We start from the raw sequence: 19,502 nt of genomic DNA, 5'->3' as shown, positions 1-19,502 counted from the left end.
CAAGCCAACTTCTGAAGGTAACTGGGTTTTCTTTTCCTTTTTGTAGATGTATCAGAGTAAAAGGGGCCATTTTCCACTTCACATTATCAACAACTTTGTGTTGATAAAATATGCTGCAGTGCATGTTTTTTGCTTTTAAGTTGACACAGTTTGACACATTTGTAGGGACATGAATATTTTTGCAGAGCACCTTAAGTCGAGCGATCTCCCAGCAAGCTAGCTTGTTAAGTTTGTGGCTTTCTCATGCTAGCATTATCCAGATTTTTCTACCAGCACGTGTGCATTGTTCAGACTGATTAGAAGCCCATATTTTCATGCGAACTTCTGTACACTTAAAAATTAGATCTACAATTTAACATTTTTATAAATACAGTGTAGTGACTTGTTGCACATTACATCTTGGGCCTCAGCTTTTGCTTGGAACACATTTCTTAGTCAGAGGTGGACATTGAGAGTAATTAAAAAAGGCATGGCACCAGCAAGAAGGAGGTTCAAAGTCTATAAATCCAATATTGTCAAGAGGCACCAACTTAACCAGACATATTTTCAAAAAGTCATGAAATATTAAGGAATTAAGGGTGGCTTATTTCTTAAGAAAGATGTGAAGATATTTTATTTCTTGGTTGTGTTCAGAAAAAGACTCATCTGCTGGCAACACTTTGTTGAGAAATTGCCTGGACCTTAATGTTTCTTTGTTCAATACGTCACAAATGCCAGCTTAAACCCCGTCTCTGAGAATTTGTTTCTCTTTTTAGTACCAAGTTGTACAGACTGGCAAAGCAAACACAAGTGTTGTTTACAGTTAATTCCAACCACACTGGAAGATTTCTGGGCATTGCAGGCTTAATTTTTCAACAAGGCCATTTGGAGGAGCTAGCAGCGCCCACTGTGGTTTTCTATTTTGTATTTTTCAAGCATTCACTCTTTGCTCTCACCATTTACTATTGATTGAGAACCATTACCTGAAATGTGAAAATTGTCTCTTCTGAATCTGGCTTTGCTCTGTGCCAAACTGGACGCAAATAAATAAATTACAAAAAAAAAAAAAAAAAAAAAAAAAAAAAATTAAAATTAAAAATCAAGGTTTCTAAACCCAAAAAGTCCCAATGGTCATGTTGTTGTCGTGATGCAACAGTGCTAGTGAAATAAATAGAATGGAGCAGCGTGCAACAAACTGCTGCCTTACAATTACAGCAGTTTCAATAACTCCATCTAAAGATGCCTTGACCTTTTTCATTTGCTTATAAATAAGATTTAGATTTATTTGGGCTACGAGAAAGTCACTAGAACGACGAGTAAAGGTTAAGCTACCTAAAAATCTATGACTTGAAGTCGTCACTTATCCCTCAAATGTAACCGTTGTCTTCAGTTTGTGTTAATACTTTGTACTGTGGTTACAAAGTATTGGCCTGGAAAGCATGAAGTGAGCATGAGTAGGGATGGAATGTTACAACAAAGTAATAATAATGGAAAACAATTCAAGTACAACACAACTGGCAATAAAATTACAATAAAAAAAGTAAATGGCACATTCACGCTTCATTCATGCAAGATTTCCTCAGCACTTCAATGTTTTGAGAACAATCATCACTTTAATGGCTTGACTGTCACAATCAAAATCATCATATCCTATAATTTCAACATTTTTTTCAAAATAATCTCAAGGTTATTACTAATTAACTCTTTTGAGTATTATAAAGTTATAACATTTCAATCCATTTGGGCATAAACATTGTATATAACCACCAACTGTGATCCCTGATAACCCACCTTGAATAACGTGTGAAATAAGGGGTACCTACTGAAACTGCTTGAAATGATGTAGAAATTACTGAACAACTCAAGAAATAAGTATGAATTCAGAATTTGACATGAACATTTTAGGCTAGAAACTGATATTTAATGGCTATTATCACTCGCCTTCAGTCATTATAAGAGGACCCAATAAGTGCATGAACTCTTTCTCATTTTGTAGGCTTTATAATATAAAAACAACTACTGGTATCACATTTTATAGAAAAAGCGATGTTCAATTTCTACTACAGGACATAGAAAGCCATTTGAATGAATGTATCATTTGTTTGTTTCTTGAAAAAAAGTGACAGTTTAAAAATCTGTTGGACAGATTTGGACAGTAATGTCCTGACGAATGCAAAAAATAAAAGAAAAATAAATTATTGTGTTAAAAAATTGAAATGAATTGATTAAAAACTTATGCCTGCCATTTTTAATCTATATTGAATTTTGGTCTAGTTAAGCTGGAAATCTATAGTTAAATTTGAACATCACAATGAAGGTCAGAATTATTACCCCAAGTTTATTTTGAGTCAGTATTTTCTACTACATGCTTAATGTCTTTGCCACTGTACCAAATCCCAGAGCTACGTTGTCTTGTTTTGATTTATGTAATTTAGTCCATATTAAGGTAACGATATGTATATGGTAAATAAATTGTTCTGATTACAAAAAAGTCCATGACAGCACCCATGCGAACTGGACAACTCTAGCAAAATGAGGAGACTTCACTAAGATTTACCACTTTACATTTTAAGTTAAACAAAAAATGTGCTGTCACTCGACAAAAGAACAAACAAGTTTAACTGATTTTTTTATGTTTGTGATTTACAGTCTTGACCAATCACCTGCTTTCAGCAATTCCTTATTTATGAAAGGTTAAAATATATCAGAAAGATTGTAGACTGCATAAACTGCACCAACAAGAGAAGTTTTAGAAAGAAAGTTACATGAGGTGTAATTTGTCAGAAAACAAGTCAATTAAGTTTTCAGTAAAACTTTTCCCAACCCTAGTTTGACTACTACAGTTGTTTTTTTTTATGAATCTGTAACCTTTATTAGAACACGTACTCCTTTCAAAACGACACACAGAACTTCTATTTGTTCAGATTTTTACCTGACATCATCAGTCTGTAAAGTTTTTTCTGGTCTGGTTTACAGAAAACGCAGCCGTGACTCACCTCTGGTGTTGCTGGAGAGACGTTTTCGTTGGCTAGTAGATGTGTTGTGTGGTAGCAGGGTGTTTTGCTGGTGATTGCTGTCTAATGGGCTCGTGGCAATGATGTTGTCCTTGTATTTGTTCATCAGGGCCAACTTGGTGTTGTCATTCACTGCAAACAAGTGGAAGGTAACTACAAACACTTCAAAATTGTGGTTTTGACATTTTTCAATGCCAGTTGTAGGGAGAGAAAAAAATAAAAAAAAATCAGCAATGCTACGGAAAAAGCATCCGGCTGTTCACTGGGTGAAAAGTCAACGAGTCTAAATTGAAGTGTGAGAAAAGCTGGCATGAAATTAAAACTAATTAAAAAAAACTGTTGAAGCATATGTAAGACTCGGAGGAGGAAATTATACATTTCTGTAAACATTCTGACAAAGGCTTCAGCAAAAACACTAAGACGGTGATTTTATAGAATTACATAGCAATAATTGCGTGTTTAACTGATTGTTTCATTCTAGCTAAGAGAATCCTTTGCTCACACACTCAATAATTCTTCATTAAAAGTTATTTATGATACACAAGATCTATATATGTTAACAAAGGAGATGCAAATGTTTTTGTGCTTATGATGAAAAATGAAACGGATAAAAATACTGCCTCCAGCTGCGTAACAATAAGCTTTAGACAAAAAAATAATGAAGAATAATTGCTGGTGACAAACACCGCCAAATATATTCACATCATTTTTGTTTACTTGTTCATGAAGGCATAAAATGATAACCATTCGAATGCCAAAGGTCATGGCCATTTTCCAGATAGGTCTATGTGTTTGTTTATTCAATAGGAATTCAAATGTCATTTTCTCAGTGACCTCTACAGTTTTCATATCTATCAACACTCTGCACTTAGCCAGCGGCTGGTACTGTCTGTTTCTCCAGTTTCACGCGTTACCCATCTGAAATGCATAATGCAAAGGATTACTTTGCTTCCATTAGCTGCAGGGTTGGACTATTTGGATCTTAGAGGAACAGTGTGTGTGAGCACTTTCACCATAACTGATCACTTAATGAGTCCAGCCAGTAAATTTGAAGCTTATTTCAATTCACAGCATATACCTGCCATGGAACGGCTTACCGGAGTCGGGCTGATGGAGGAACAATAAACGCTCTGAAATGGATTGCAAAGAGGTCTCTTGAATATTTCCAATTTAAAAGGATTGTTTTTGAGGAAAACAAAACAGGCGTTTTCACGACTCAAAGCCAAATGACGAAGATAGAAACTGCACACGTTTGCAAAACTGACGTTTAACCAATTACTGTTGACCTATGAAACAAAATAAACCTTTTTGTTAAAGAAGAAATCTGATCAAATTAATTCTTATTAAAAGTGCAAGATAGTTATTCTGATAAAACATTCACTTTAATTAGTTACTCTAATTAAAGTGAATGTTTCTGGCATCAAATTTGTTTATTCTTGTGTTGGTAATGATCCAACAAATACACATTTGCACGAGAAAGACTTTTTTTTTTTATCTTTGGGCATTAATACTGTAATAACAATATAGAACCGCAGCTCTATTTCTGTTAAATGGAACTGTTCTTGTCTGTGTGCATACACAAAAAAATCCTTGCCTGCACTGTATCCCTTACAAAAAAAAAAAAAAAGAAGAAATAAATAAATAAAACACATGGGGTTGGAATTTTCAGAGCTAAAAATTATGCCATGTTAGTGGACTCACTCATTCATGAAGAAAACTGAACTTGCAGTTGGAGGCAGCATCCTAGTGCCAACAAAACAAATTAAAATCCCCAGCAGGAATGACAATGTGTTGAGGGGTTCAGAAAGCTATATTATTTCACAAAGGACTTATTTGTGAAGGGGGTAAAATGTTCTCAATTGAGGAGGAATAGAGTTTAAACAACTGGGTCAGTTTGTTGCTATCAAGCTTTCTCTGGGAAGCTACAGTTGAGCTAATAGCCTCACAAAAATGACTAAAAGTTACAAGGAGAATATTGAACACTGCATGTCTGAAGCAGACAACAAGAGACGTCAAGGCATCAAATGAAGCATGACTATGGTTGAGAAGTTATTGCCTAGCTTTTTGAAGAAAAAAAATAGAAGGCATAAAGATCTCTATTGTAAGCATTGTTCACTAAATGTCAATTTGATATCTCAGAAACCATGTTCATTCTGCCTAGTTGTTGGGGTTTTTTCTGCTTAGTAGTTGAATATTTTGTGCTCTGATTAGTTGTTGGCAGTCACACTTTGTGGTTGGTTTATTGGTCACAGGGATGGGGATTTGTCCCTAAACCATTGGTTTTCGGTTGGTCTTTCAGATCACAGTCGCCAGGCTAATCTACCGTTTCACACGCATAAGCGTTGTTTTGGAGTTGGAGTGGTTAAAAGTCACTTCTACTATTGTGTCATGTGGAGAGGACAGCTGTAAGGCTTGTTTTTATCCCGCTTCTCTGAAAATGGGTTTACAGTCTGAGTCATGGTTCATCACTTCAGTATGGGGTCAAACAATAATATAGAGATCAGGAACCTAATTTTAGATATCACAATTTACACCAACTATTGAGAAAATATACAGCGAAATGATTTTGAGGTCATATCGCTGAGCCCTGGGTCTTAGTTGGGTAAAAAATACTCTTAAAATATTTATTTATTTATTTTTAAAGAAGAAAATGCTACTTTGTTTTACCATATACATTCTTTGCTGCTCTAAAAAATCTAAACAATAAAACCAGGATAAATAAACAGAACTAAAGCACTCTTCAGAGCTAAGTGGAACTCAGTCAAGGACTAATTTAATGTGTGTGTTTGTGTCTGTTAGTGCAAGTATCACTTGTGAAAATTGCAGAAGAAAAGCAATCAGGACCATCAGTGCCAACACAAAGACTGTGGAAGACAACTTTTAAAGGCTTAACAAAAATCTTATTGTCCTGATAGTACAGGACAATATACTTTGGGGAGTTTTATTAGAAATAGCCATGCATGTCATAGCGAACAAAATACAGCATGGTTCTCTTTTTTTTGTTTTTGTCTTCAGTTTCAGATTTGCTGGCTTAGTGTCTGACCATCTGCTAGAGTAAAATTGTGCTTTTTTTTTTCAGCCAACCTTTTATGATAAAGTTGTACAAAAAAAGTCAAATTTTTGGAAAAGACGAAATATCGTCACATTCCTAATACAAAAAAGGTTTGAATATTTCAAAAAATTACAGGGAAACACTTTGAAGAGCATCAAGATATTTGTTTTACATCTGATTTGTGTTACAAGATGTTTCAGAAGAACTAAAACTTTTTCCCATGCTTATCCCATCTGTTCTGTCTTTTCTGCTCTGGTTGTTTCTGCAGTCTACTAACCCGGTGTGAGGTCCATATTATTCTTGTCATTGCAGCCCTGAAGGGAGTCCAAGGTACGGGTGACTTGACTGGCAAATTCCTCCCCGCCGTTCATGCACTCTCGTTGCAAATGGTGACGCAGGTCTGTAATGTCGTACTCGTACCTGCAGATGACACTGAATTCAGTTACCGCTGCAATATACTGACCTAACTTTAGATTTCCAAAGTGACATGTCTCTAGAAGCTTTTCTTATCAGCCTTAGATTCTAAAATAAGCCCCTCCTAGTCATATTTGAACCTGCTCGGCATGTACCCGTCCAAAATTGGTGTCTCCCGGATGCTGAGGGTGCCACCAGAGTTTGGCCCCTGACCCCTGGAGTTCCTTAGACTTTCCCGTGCTTGGCCTCCCATCAGCACTGATGGGATGTAGTGTATCTCATTAGCCGCCTCAGCGCTGGCACTCTTTTGGGGCTGAGGGATGCGGCGTCTCTTACACCAGCGCCTGCGGGTGTACAGGATCAGGACGAGGCACAGGACGGACAGCAGAAGGGCGATCATCCCACCCTGATGGGAGGAAAGGGGAGAGTTTGGAGCAGGGACAGAGAACCAGGGGAGGGGAGATGAAAACAGTGGGAACATAGTCAGAAAATCCAGCCAAGGCAAAAATAGATCAAAGTCAAACTCAGAGAACTGAAGCCATGGTTTACTAAAGGATTCAAGCTACAATTTAATGAATAAAGCATAAAATGTTTTACCAGATCATAGTTCAGATTCTTATTATTCTACTTTTGAACACAGACACTACAGAACATAACTTTTGAAATTATTTTTACCAAAACAGGAACAAGTGAAAGGCATCAGCAGCCAAAATTGCCATGACCAATGACATCAATAATACACCAGCACCTGCAGCCTTAAAAGCAGCAATGTCACAGGTTGGGAAACGGAAGATCATCATGATCATGATTGTGTTTGTCAGGTTGACACCAGGGGTAGAGCCATGAACAAATGACTCATAAAGAGATGTTACTGCAGCATTAACAATGTGCAATATCAAACTAAGCTTTTTATTTGCTTTTTGCTTTATCTAACACCAAGAAAAAAAAAACATGATCGAAACTAATTGTAATTTTGAAAAAAACAAACAAAAAAAAAAGACTTATTAAAACAAATTTTCACTACAATTCCTCAGAGACTTTCAGGATGCAGAAGATGATTATTTCAACAATCCTACAATCAATTGACTTTAATCCTTATAAAAATGTTTTACAAGCTGAATTATCCAGGAATCACAGTTAAAAGTTAACAGAAGAGGGAGAATGTTTAGTTGTCGGCTTCCTTATCTCAGCTGATGCTCCCTTTCACAAATGTATCCTAGATAGACAGAATGTACTTTCTATGAAGAAGGCAAAATACAAAAGGGAAAACAAAGTTACTAGTTGACATAACAGAAAATAATGTCAACTGGAGACTTGACTTAATTATTATATTGTCTATGGCTTGTCCTTGCAGGATGATTGGGATCAGGTATGCATATTCCAGCGCTCGTTGGATGAGAGCGAGGAGTACATGTAATCCATCAAATAGCAACAAAGAGACAAGTATATGTGTGCATGTATTTTTTGTTTGTTTTGTTTTTGTCCGAAGGGTTATTTAGAAAGACCAATTAACCCAGCCATCATGATTTTGGACCATGGGAGGAAGCTGCCATATCTAGAGAGAATTCACAAATGAACAGGGAAAACTCCAAGCAGAAAGGATTCAAAGACCAGAGGCTGGAATTTGAATCCTGGGCCTTATTTTTACAAAGCAACAGTGCTGCCAACTGTGGAAACGTGAACGTCATCTGCGATGGTATATATTAGCTCATTCCATGTATGTAGTGTAGAGAGGACTGATGGCAAATGATTGGGTCAGGTCACAGGAGCACTTCCATCTGGATTTTTTTCTCTCTGACTTAATGACTTGTGAGACACTCCACGGGGTAAAGGCGATATGGCGACATCTACACCCACAGAGGGCTGAGAGATGGTACAAGATGGACAGATGAAGGGCGATGATCTTGCCCCGAGGACAGGTTAGTAGAGAGGACAGAAACTGAATCAGACAGAAACTGGGGAGGAAGTGAGGCAGCGGCAGGGACGAGTAAAAGAGAGCTCTGAAACGGCGAGTCTAGAGTCAAAAAAATCCTGTCAAGAAGCAGGATATGGATCAAAGTCAAGACAGGTCAAAAGCACCGCCTTTGGAAACACAGGAGAATGCGAGAGCAATTGTCAGCTTGATAATGTCTTTGTTGAATATAGGGAAGATGGTTCGTCAAATGTGTTGACCTATTCTGTTTCTAATGCCATTATTTGCATGTTTAAGGTTATTTAAATGATGATGTGGAGTAGAAACATGAAGTGTGGGACTAAAGGTATGTCTTAAGGGCATAACATTACATGTTCAGCGTGTGCAGTTTACCTCTTATGCATGCCTAATTTGATGCTAGCAGCAGGGCAACTAAATGAATAAAAATGAGATACATTGTGCAATTTGGAAAATGTCAAACAGAGTTATGAAAATGTCAAGGTGACAGTATGGAGAATCAGACAGCAGCAATTTGCCACTGGAGACTGATGTATTTTTAAAGAAGGGAATGAATCCCTTACAGCAGAAATGCAGAAATTATCGAGCAAACAAACCACATGAGTTCTCTCTTTGGCTAAATGCTAAAACTTCTGACTTTTAGGCTGGGCTATTGCAATGTCTTAATTTGTGCATAACATTCTCTGAAAAGCCCCCCACTGATCCTACACGCAGCGCCGGCTCTGGAGAAAAACCAAAAGGAGCCACAATTCTCTGACTTATTTTCTTTGTGCTTGTTTTATTTACTTGCAAGTTACATAAGACGCAGAAAGTAAAACTTGGTTTAACTACCTCTCAGTGACTATTTCTACATAAATACATGTCCGAATTGCTGTCAGTGACTTTGTATTTTTTAGCAAAAAGAAATGAATTGACATGATTTCAGAAAGCAACAGAAAAAAATTAAGCAAACCATTATAAGCCTGATTAAAAAAAAAAAAAAAAAAAGTAATGGCTTGATCAGAAAATGATAACCACGATTAAGTGAAACTAATTTACAGGGAATTAAATTAAAAAGTTACCAAATCAGATAATTAAGGGAGGTATTATGTGAAATCAACTTTTTTTTAAGCTATGCATCATGTTATTATGTTAGTCCCTCATCCCACCTGAAATGTGGCTTTGCTCCTTTTACGCATGTTTGGGATTTCAAACATGCGTAACATGTATGTTTGACCCCCCCCCCCCCCAAACATGGGGGGGGAGGGCATGCCAAAAGAGCTACAACAACTGAAGGTAACACAGTTATCTGATTGGCACTATGTGTCTGGAAAATACATAATACTGCCCCTTTAAAAGAAAATTATGGAATATGATCATGCAAACTTGGGTCTTAATCAGTAATTTCCATAAAAGATCCTTTTGCCCAAACATATTAAATGCTAAGCTTGAATAAATCTGAATTTCTATTACTTATATTCATTTAAAATTGCAAAAGGAGAGGCCTATTTGCATGTGTTGTTTGCTTAATCTGCCCTGTCAAGGACATTAACAAATGACTCTATGATATGGGCCACTTATGCAGTAAATCTGCATACAGACTGGTCAGAAAGGAGACTCGAGTCATTTGGTTTGCAATAATTAAATGTTCAGCTCTCTGCAAGTCACCGATAATGACCCCTATCGACATTCACAGAAAACAATTACTCCACTCCAACTAAAATTACTCTGTGGAAAAACAAAACAAAACATAGCACACAAAGAAACTGCATTTTCTCTCTAAAAAAGACTTAATTTTGAGAATATGTAAAGCTACACAATACAAAATTATTTGCAATGGATCAGTTCAATTAAATTAAGTAGAACTTTTTTCTTTGTGTTAATCAATATGTACATTAATCAAAAGCTGTATTAGAATGCTTTATTGAAAAGAGGTATAATTAAATACATATAGAGAAGTGCATTTGAAATGCACACATTAGCCTCCATCAATTAATTATTCACTACTGATTTGCAATCACTGAATAAAATACTGCATGTGAAATATCACCAAAATGACTCATTTTGCCATGTAGGCTGCTGCATGGAAAAACACATCCAGAAGCGAGAATCATCCAGTCCTGTCACATGTTTAAAGTATGTGGGTTGTTTTTAAAAGTGGATGTAGTTTGTATAGTGTGTGCATGCTGGGATCAAGGGTATAGATTTTTACAGAATTCAGAATAGTGTATATGACTTTAGCTGTGATATCCCATCTTATTTAATTTCCCCTCCATATTTAGGAATCATCTGACCAGCTGGGTATGTTATCACCAACCTCTGAGTGTCCCCAAGAGGTCAAATAATGATATGCTAGTATCAATCTGAAACTTGCCAGCAGCTGGAGCCACACTAAGCATTTATCATTCAGCATACTGTTGCATGACATTACTTTCTATAAATGTTATTTCAACTTTTATTATCGAGTTATGTAGCAAAACTTGCATAAATGTCAAAGGCTCTAAAGCTTATACTACCACATCAGATGTGTGGAGAACTATTTACAAAAGGTAGCATATCTTTATAAAACAGTGAGCTGCAGAGCAAATGTGAAATAGTTTGATGAGGCATACCTTTAGTGGCATTTTTGTGATATTTCTAGTAATCAATTGAACTATACACCCAACCAAAATTAAAAACATTTCATAAGACACTGTTAGTTTCAAAGGTTGCTTATAGGATGAGAGAAAGTTGGTGCTGACCAGGATATTAAAGGGTAAAAAAGCTACACATTTCTAAGCTTCATGTTCCAAGTTTCAAGGAATATGAGTTTAATAACCTCCTTGGATCAACACAAACATTTTTCTGATGTAGAGAAAGTAATGTGGACCTTAGGTATTAACTTGACTGTAACACTGTAACATGCAAACCTGGATTACTGATATATAATAGTAAACCCATGCAAACATCATAATCCGAACATTGTTATATTTAAATGCACATTAAAGAGCACATTTGTAAATATAATGCCTGAAACAAGTTACAAAGAATAATGGATGGCTAAGCAGCAGAGCACATTCGTGTGTGTGTCAAAAGTAATACAAAAAGCGAAGGCTGTAAGCTTTACGACTTGGTCCCAAAACAGCTTTTCACCTTTATAGCAGCCATTAAAAGATCTGTTTGCAAAGCACTTGGCATCTTTCACAACATTTTGGACATTGCTGATTTTCCAATAACATAAGCATGCCATCTACATAAATCGTGTGAGACAAGATTTGCTCAAACTAAAGCAAAAAGTTGTCCTTACAGTATAAATTAATCAATAACATGTAAGCAGCCAACACAAAACCAACACCTGCTGTAGGTTTTAAAATTGATTGAGAACACACCAAATTTTGATCATGTACTCGAAGCATTTGGAAAAAAAAAATACAATAAAAACACCAATTTAATTTATAAACTGAAATATATTTGAACTGAAGCGTAAAATATCTTTGCTATGGATTGAAATAAAAACAGACTTTTTTGTAGTTTGCCTTAAAAGTACATGAAATCAAAACTTTTATGTTACAAATTAAACATTGCTTTCAGTAAACAATTTTAGTTGTGCCTAACTTATTCAACAGTATGAAAATGATACCAAATGTACAGATACAATCTTAAAAGGCGCCCTTTGTGACAGAAAAAAGGAATGGAGTAACAGATGGTAAGCCCCCCACAAAGCCCTGATCTAAACATCAAGGAGTCACAAAGGGATTAGATGAAGAGATTAACCCTAGCCAACTCGACATAGCATGATTGATTACAGTTTATTTGAAGGAAATCACCAAATGACCATTGGGGATATTTTAATGCATTTAATTTGATAAGCATACAATTTAAAAAGTCTATAGTCTCATTCTCTAAAAACATCATTATGGAAGTCCACACCTGTGTTGCAACATATGCCAGAGTCTGCACTAATTGCAACGGATCCATATGTGTGAAAAATAATCCATTTCACAGAGTCGTGAGTGTGAAGGGATTCCAAATTAGAGCCTGAAGATGATCGGAGTCTTTATTATTTGGCAACATCTGGAAGGTTTGGATTTAACACTTGTTTGTCATTGTTCATGGCAAGGTGATTATGTTAAAATAATGTAGTGGCTGGCTGACATGACTGCAATGGTTTATCAGAAACTGAGCAATCAGTTTGTCTTCAAACAAGCATATAAAAAGTTTAATGAAATCCTGCTTATTTCTTTAGGGCCTGCAGTAGCATCCAAAGCATTTCAATGCTTTGGATGCATTGAAATGCATCCAAAGCAAGGCATTTCAATGCCTCCATGCAATGCATGGAAGGCACCTATTACTCTGCACCTCAAAATACCTGCCGCTTCCTTTCACCGTTTATGTGGCTCGTACCGCTGCATGCACACCACAATATATATATCAAAACATGTGGCTGGATCTCAGCATGTGGGCTATTGGTTCTCTTGGCATTTCGACGGACTATGTGAGGATTAAATTGTTAATTTAGTATTAAGAGATGAGTGTTTTTTTCTAGTAACGAACTGCCACAAAGTATAAATCAGATTTTTACTTTTGCACTGAGTGTTGAATGGCAGCATTTAGGCTAACATTAGGATTTTGGCTAATTTTAGCTTATACACTAATTATAACATACTGAATTGAGTGATTCCATGTTGCTCAACATGCTTTTTTATTTTAAAGTTTAGTTTATTTTTAAGTTTAGAACATCAACTTAACTATTTAAGTGTTTTCTTTTGAGTCTGCCAAGCTTTGATTTCTACATTTTTGTAACTCGATCAAAAGTTGTATTGACTTTAAAATGTTGGGCTGTACGAATTTTGAATCCCAAGTTTTCTAATCCACATGAATGTACCAGTAACTTACAATTTTGCTGTGCTAAAGAAATTTCATAATGATAATTGTCATGACATCATGAAAATAAACTTGAAAATTACCGTCCATCAGTAAAATGTTTTCTTTCTAAAAGAAGACTTTAAAGCCAGAGAAATACTTTCATTAGCATACCAATGGCATATATTTCTAATACGCAGGTTTTAGGATTCTTCATAGTTCAAAGTTCAAAGGTGAACATATCAATAGCTATTAAGCTAAGGTTTACCATTAAGCACATCCACCACTTTATTCCTCCCTGAGTAAACTAGAATAGGAAGCCAAATGTCAAGTACCTCAAAAGGTTCTCAATCAAATAAACCTCGGTGACAAATGCAATTCAAAACCATCAACCCGCATTAGCACCCTTGAACAGAGGCGGAACATACAGGCAATATGGAAAAAAAACTGTTTAATGTCAACATTAGTTGAAATCAAAGTGGGGACTAAGTGGACTGTGTTCTCTTATACTGCCAATAAAACTAAACCACACATCAAGGCATGCCTGCGCTCCAACCCCATAATCCACTTACTAGCGGAAGGGGATGATGTTGTAATGGCACCAGCGCTCCTTATGACTTGCACTGCTGTCATGTAAGTCCAGAATGGAGAAGGCAAGAAATGGCCTTCCTCAATCTGACAGAGCAGACATTGTATTAGAGCTGAGCTATCAATCTGTCACTTAGTTTGTGGATGTTAGGCATTGAAAATCAGGAAGACAGAAACATCTGCACTATCCGCCAGCTACAAGAGAGCAAGAGGAAGGTTGTCTCTCAGAATATATGAAATTTGATATTTCTACCAGGAACACTGATTAAGTTTCATATCAGGTCACATAGTTCAAATACTGAATCCCTGATTTGGTATTGCTGTGATTGATTTCAAGGGTGACATCTAAGATTTTTTGTTTTGTTTTTTTTGTTTGTTTTTTTTGTCAGTGTGCCATCAATATATTAGAATTTTTGAATGTTCTGGTGCTGATTTTTGACATTGAACAAACGTAAAAGTCAAAAGTCTATTTCACACACTTTCCACAAGGTTTCCTGCACTGGAAATGAGAATTAATGAGAGGACTGGCTTACATCATTTGATTCAATTTGGTGTATTTGATTGAAGCTAATACAGCATAAAACCAGACTCTTTGTGGTGATGAGATATTAATGTGAACCGTGTTATGGTTGCATATGTCACTGTGAAAACTCAAAATGGTTGAAAGACATTTACAGATCACGTAATGTATTTAAATCTATTTAATAAGATTAGGATTCCTGTACGTATAAAACAAATAGGGGTGTGCTTTAACTTGCAGAGTAAGGGCACATTACTTAAAGATCTTTAACAAGTCTAATGAGAAGCAAAGCAGCGGGAATGGGGACTGAAGTAGGGGAGTGAGTTGGAGGAGCAGAAAACAGAAGGTTTAAATGGCTGTGAGGATGATCGAGAAAGTGGTGTGAAAATTAGTAACGAAGAGCAGGTGGTGAGTAGCAAACTTTGAAGAACATAAACCACAGGAGGGAGTTCTGACTGATATAAAAGGCACAAAAGTTCAAAACAAAAATTCAAAGAGAAGAGCCCATGTAGATCTAATTCCTATACTTAAATGGGTGTCATTCTTCGGCCTAGTACACTTTACTGATATTTTGATACATGGTTATACCAGTTTGACACATGCAAATTACTTTGGTCACACTTAAAATGAATATACAAATTAAACCTATCAAAACTCACTTGAATGTCCACACAAAATGATTAAAGAAACAACAAATTCAATTCCACAAGTCTTTAAAAACTGATATATACCATATATATCTTAGAAATATGTAACTAAACCATATGTCATACTACTTTTAGAATAGAAGATGTTAATGAGGCATCATGTTGCTTTTAGACAGGAGGTGAGACGACACCAAAGAGGGGAGCAGCAACTTTAAATGCACAAGTAACATAGATTCTGACAGGAAATCAAAGAGACTCCGCGGTCAGTAATGCCTGCAAATGAGTGGTTGCATTGTCTAAAAACATCCATCACAGGTTTGGCTTTTAACTCATCAAATCAACACAACATCAGGGTGCAGATTTTTGCAATTGACTCTCCACATTGTCAACGGAAAGATTTTAGCTGCATTCATTGCTAATGTGTTTATTTGATTTCAGAAACACAGCTACTGAGAGAGGGGGCATCATTTTAGAAGACCATGGATTGGCAATATTATTGGCACATATCGCAATGACAAAAATCAGTTACAATTAATCCCCGATTTGTAGCCAAAAATGGGATATTTTCCTGGAATGAGTGAAGCTGCTTCATATATCAGATGAATTAAAAAAAAAAAAACTCTGCAAGCAGTGCAAGGAAAATATAATGCAAGTATTTTATCTTGCTCTAAGGATCAATTTGCTTACAAACCAAATGTATATTTATATGTAGTGAAAAGTAGAATAGCAGTTATAGTTATTCGTGTGAAATGAAATTCATAATTATACTTGCCACATAAGGGAAAAATGGGCAAAATCACAAACATTTAGATTAGTTAAGTAACAGTAATGGTCTAGTATTAGTCACCCTGCCATTAAAGTGACTGTCGTCCTGGTACTTTGGAACAGAGTAATTATGCAGGACTGAATAAACCAGTTGCAGAATATTCTTGTTGCCTTCAGACAAAACTGTTTGGTAACAAAGCTGTTGAACTAAATAAATGCCCTTTTTTCCACATGTACATGCTGCACTCCTACAGGAGAAAGAAGGAGACATTCCTGCTGTCATTATGATGTTTGCTGTTATCCACTGTAACGTGGGCTACAACTATAAGTGATAATACAATCATGAACAACAGAATAGCACAGTGGTGTGCTAATTAGACCGATGCCTTAAAGCACGACGTCTCAGATTCAACCTTTGCTTCACAGTTATATGACAAGTCTCTATTTTTCATTGTATGTTTTTATTTCACTTCCTAATTATACTTCCTGCACAAGTTACAGTATCACATAAACACAAACTAGTCTGAGTGCATTTAAGTTCTGAATGTGGTATTGCTACAAACATTTAAAGTTTCAACTACTAAATAAATTACAAATCAAAAAGTATTTGTTATACTTGTCCATGTGTGACTAATGCATTTGGTTGACGGAAATGAGAGTCGGCAATACACGATGTTTGCACAAATACTACTAAAAGTTAGAGACTTTTAGTTTCTAACTTTTAGTACTTTTAGAAAGTACTAAAATTACTTTCTAAAAGTAATTCTACTTTTAGAAAGTAAAATAACTTTCTAAAGTAGCACATGCCTGGACATGTGCTACTAATGTCCAGGCATTAGTAGCACATGAACTCTGTAAAACTATTGGATGTATGGTTATTATTAACATTAATAACCACAGTGATTGCTGAATTGTGATGAGACAGAAAGTCTTGTTCCCTGAAAAAGATGGTGCCCAAAATGTTTTTTCTTCTCACTAGCTTAAAAAGAATGAGTTTAACATACACAAACCACTCTTTTTTAACCACAGGTGTAGCTACTTAAATTCAGTAATAATATTTCTAATTTTCTTTCCCTCCATCCAATGTCTTTGGCTTATCTAAAACCGGATTGGACGGTCAACACCTTATATTGTGTTTACTGTCATTTTATTTGTTTTTGGTGTTTCTATTTTTTCTGCTGCTACACATGAATGTTTCCGATGTGGGTTTAATAAAGTACGTCATTCAATCAAGTCAAGCAAGCAAATTTCATCCACACCAGACAATGATGCCAGGGAGATTTTTAATGCTGAGGGTCCGATGATATGATTTCAAAATCTAGACATTAGCTTAGACTTGACAGTTTTGTTCTCCAAGACCAAGTAAATATGCTGAAAGGATAAAACAAGAGAGCCTTCCTCTTCAAATAAGATAAAAACTGCTTACATTTCTTGTCAAACCCTGGCTCCCTGAATTCTGAACTATCCCTGAAAAAGCAAGTTGTGAAGATTGTGACGAATTTGCATCTCAGCAAGAAGTATGACACGTTTAATTCCTGATTTTAATCCGTGCAAAAGTTAAACAGATGTGCTTCTAGTGCTGTTAAACAAATGTGTTCATGTCACTGAAGAACTCCATGAATGTCTTATTTAACCCTATTAACATTTATTGATTAAATGCAATTGCCTTGGGATTTGACCTTTTAGTCCTCAGAGGTGAGAATAACCACAGTGAGACAGCAGCTTCAATATTAGAAAACGTCAAAAGGGCAGAGTTGCTAATTCTCAATAGTTTTGAAGGGGGTTTCTATACATTTCAGATTAAATTGGTTATGGAAATGAAGAATCAATTTTCCTTTTAGGAGAAAACAAGTCTGGCATCTTTTACACTTTAATAATATTCATGAGCAGCCCAAGCAGCATATAACAATCTAGCTCCTACGCAAGTGTGGTTCATTATGAGCTTGCTGGTTGTTGTTTTTTTTTAAGACCACGGGTGAAATCTCAGCTCAGAGCGGAAATGAACTGATGTTGACGTCACTATGTGTCAGACTAACTTTTCCTCTGAGTTGTGGTGCTTTGTGTTTCTCTGGCTGATGGTTTGTTCTTGTCTAATTTGTGCAGTGCGACTGTAAATAGCAAGGAAATGAAAAATGGCTGCGCTGTGACAACAATGAACTCGGATAACAAAACTCTGATATGAGAGACTTACAAAGAAAAAAAAAATGTTACAAATGCTGACATTTCAGGGATATTTTTAAATTTAAAGTGATGTTAACAAAACTACATCATGCAATGTTGTTAATGTAAACCAGTTAGCAGCAGATTATTTTACAAAAGATGATGTAAACGTGGTGCAAGATCTACATTTTAACCTTTTTCAGTTTATTGTAAATCAACTAGGCAGCTCCTTAACCTGATAACTATTGTAATCAACTTTAAATGTATTTAGTCAAACAAAATAGCTTCTTTTTCTTTTTTCTTTTTTTTTTTTTTTTACAAGTAACTCATGGTAATTTATCAATTAAATAAAAGTATCAATGACAATATAACTGAATGTGGTCTTTTTCTATATTATTTGTTTGTCTTTCTCAAAAAAAAAAAAAAGTCTACACCAGAGATTTAGCAGGTCTACAAACAAAACTGATGGACTGAGTCGTCTTCAAATCTCAGTGGGAAGCTATAGATTGTTTTGTCTCACTCTGCAGACTTTCAAAACCACGTTTTGCTACGTTGCTCGCAGAGCGCCTCTGGGTGCTGATTTTCATCAGATGCTACTGCTTTACAAGTGGGAAGGGCTACATTGATTGAAGGTTTACGCGATCAATGCGATTAATGCAGGGTTTAGGAAGGTTGCAAAGTCAAAATCCTAAGATCTAGGCAGTGTCACAATAGCCATTTCCTCTTACAAAAAGTGGGTGACATCAGTGTGTGTTCTTAAACAGCCAACATATTTTAGAGTTGTAAATTGTTCTCTTAAGTCTGTTTTGAAGTGATGCCAGCTTCAGTGATGTTTTTTTTTTACATACTTAAAAAGTAGAGAAAAAAATATACATAAACATACATGGTAAAGATCAGTTATCAGACATAAGAGCAATATCGATATCAGATATCGATATTGGCCCAAATTTTCTTTAATACTAATAATGCATCACATGGGTTGGAAGACAATGTTGTAGGATTCACAATAGTGACTGCATTTATATGGATCAAGGAGAAATATAAAGTGATTTTAGTAAAATATTAGTTACAAATGATATTCAGTCATGCTATTAGAAATATTATTAGTGCAAGCTAACAAAAACTCAGATAAAGCAAGTAATACATTATAACCTACTGGCCTCTGGCATGATATTGCTTTTGTTTCTAAGACTGTATGATTTCTTTTGTAAATCTGCCGACACCATCTTACCAGGGCTTTTGCTGGAAAAAAAAGAAGAGAAACACAAAGTAAACTTCTCTTGTTTCTTTTGTATCCACAAGGAAAACTAGAGTACAGAACTAAAATGTAAGCTGATCATCTTTGAAAACTGTCACAGAAAATCAGAGATTGTATGTAAGGCATCACAATTCAAGTTGCACATTTCAGCAACTGGAAGAATCAAAGTGCTTTACACCATGAATGTGATCCATCTGCTCCCAGGACATTTAATGCTGAAATGTTTAGAAGTAGAAAACTTGAGCTGTGTGCATCTTCAGCTGTAGCAGATTCTACAAACCAGAGCTTGTTTGGTTTTCATTGTATCTTTCAAACTGAATATCAAAATAGGATACAGGAGTCATGTGCACTAAT

At 35.8% G+C, this 19,502-nt stretch overlaps 1 protein-coding gene across 5 annotated transcripts in view; it reads right to left on the bottom strand.

Moving 5' to 3' along the window:
• astn1 (astrotactin 1) overlaps positions 1-19,502 on the bottom strand; it is a 351,757-nt gene that overhangs the window by 263,906 nt on the left and 68,349 nt on the right. For all 5 annotated transcript variants that reach the window (XM_016671748.1, XM_016671746.1, XM_016671747.1 and 2 more), the window contains exons 3-5: positions 6,615-6,865; positions 6,323-6,465; positions 2,976-3,125 (exon numbers count right to left, since the gene is read on the bottom strand). In XM_016671748.1, coding sequence (XP_016527234.1) covers positions 2,976-3,125; positions 6,323-6,465; positions 6,615-6,865 — 544 coding nt within the window. The remainder of the gene's footprint in view (positions 1-2,975; positions 3,126-6,322; positions 6,466-6,614; positions 6,866-19,502) is intronic.

This window comes from Poecilia formosa, unplaced genomic scaffold, assembly GCF_000485575.1.
Source record: "Poecilia formosa unplaced genomic scaffold, Poecilia_formosa-5.1.2 Scaffold49, whole genome shotgun sequence".
Lineage (NCBI taxonomy): Eukaryota > Metazoa > Chordata > Actinopteri > Cyprinodontiformes > Poeciliidae > Poecilia > Poecilia formosa.
Note: the sequence above shows the minus strand (reverse complement) of the source record. Positions and strands in the feature narration are given on the sequence as shown.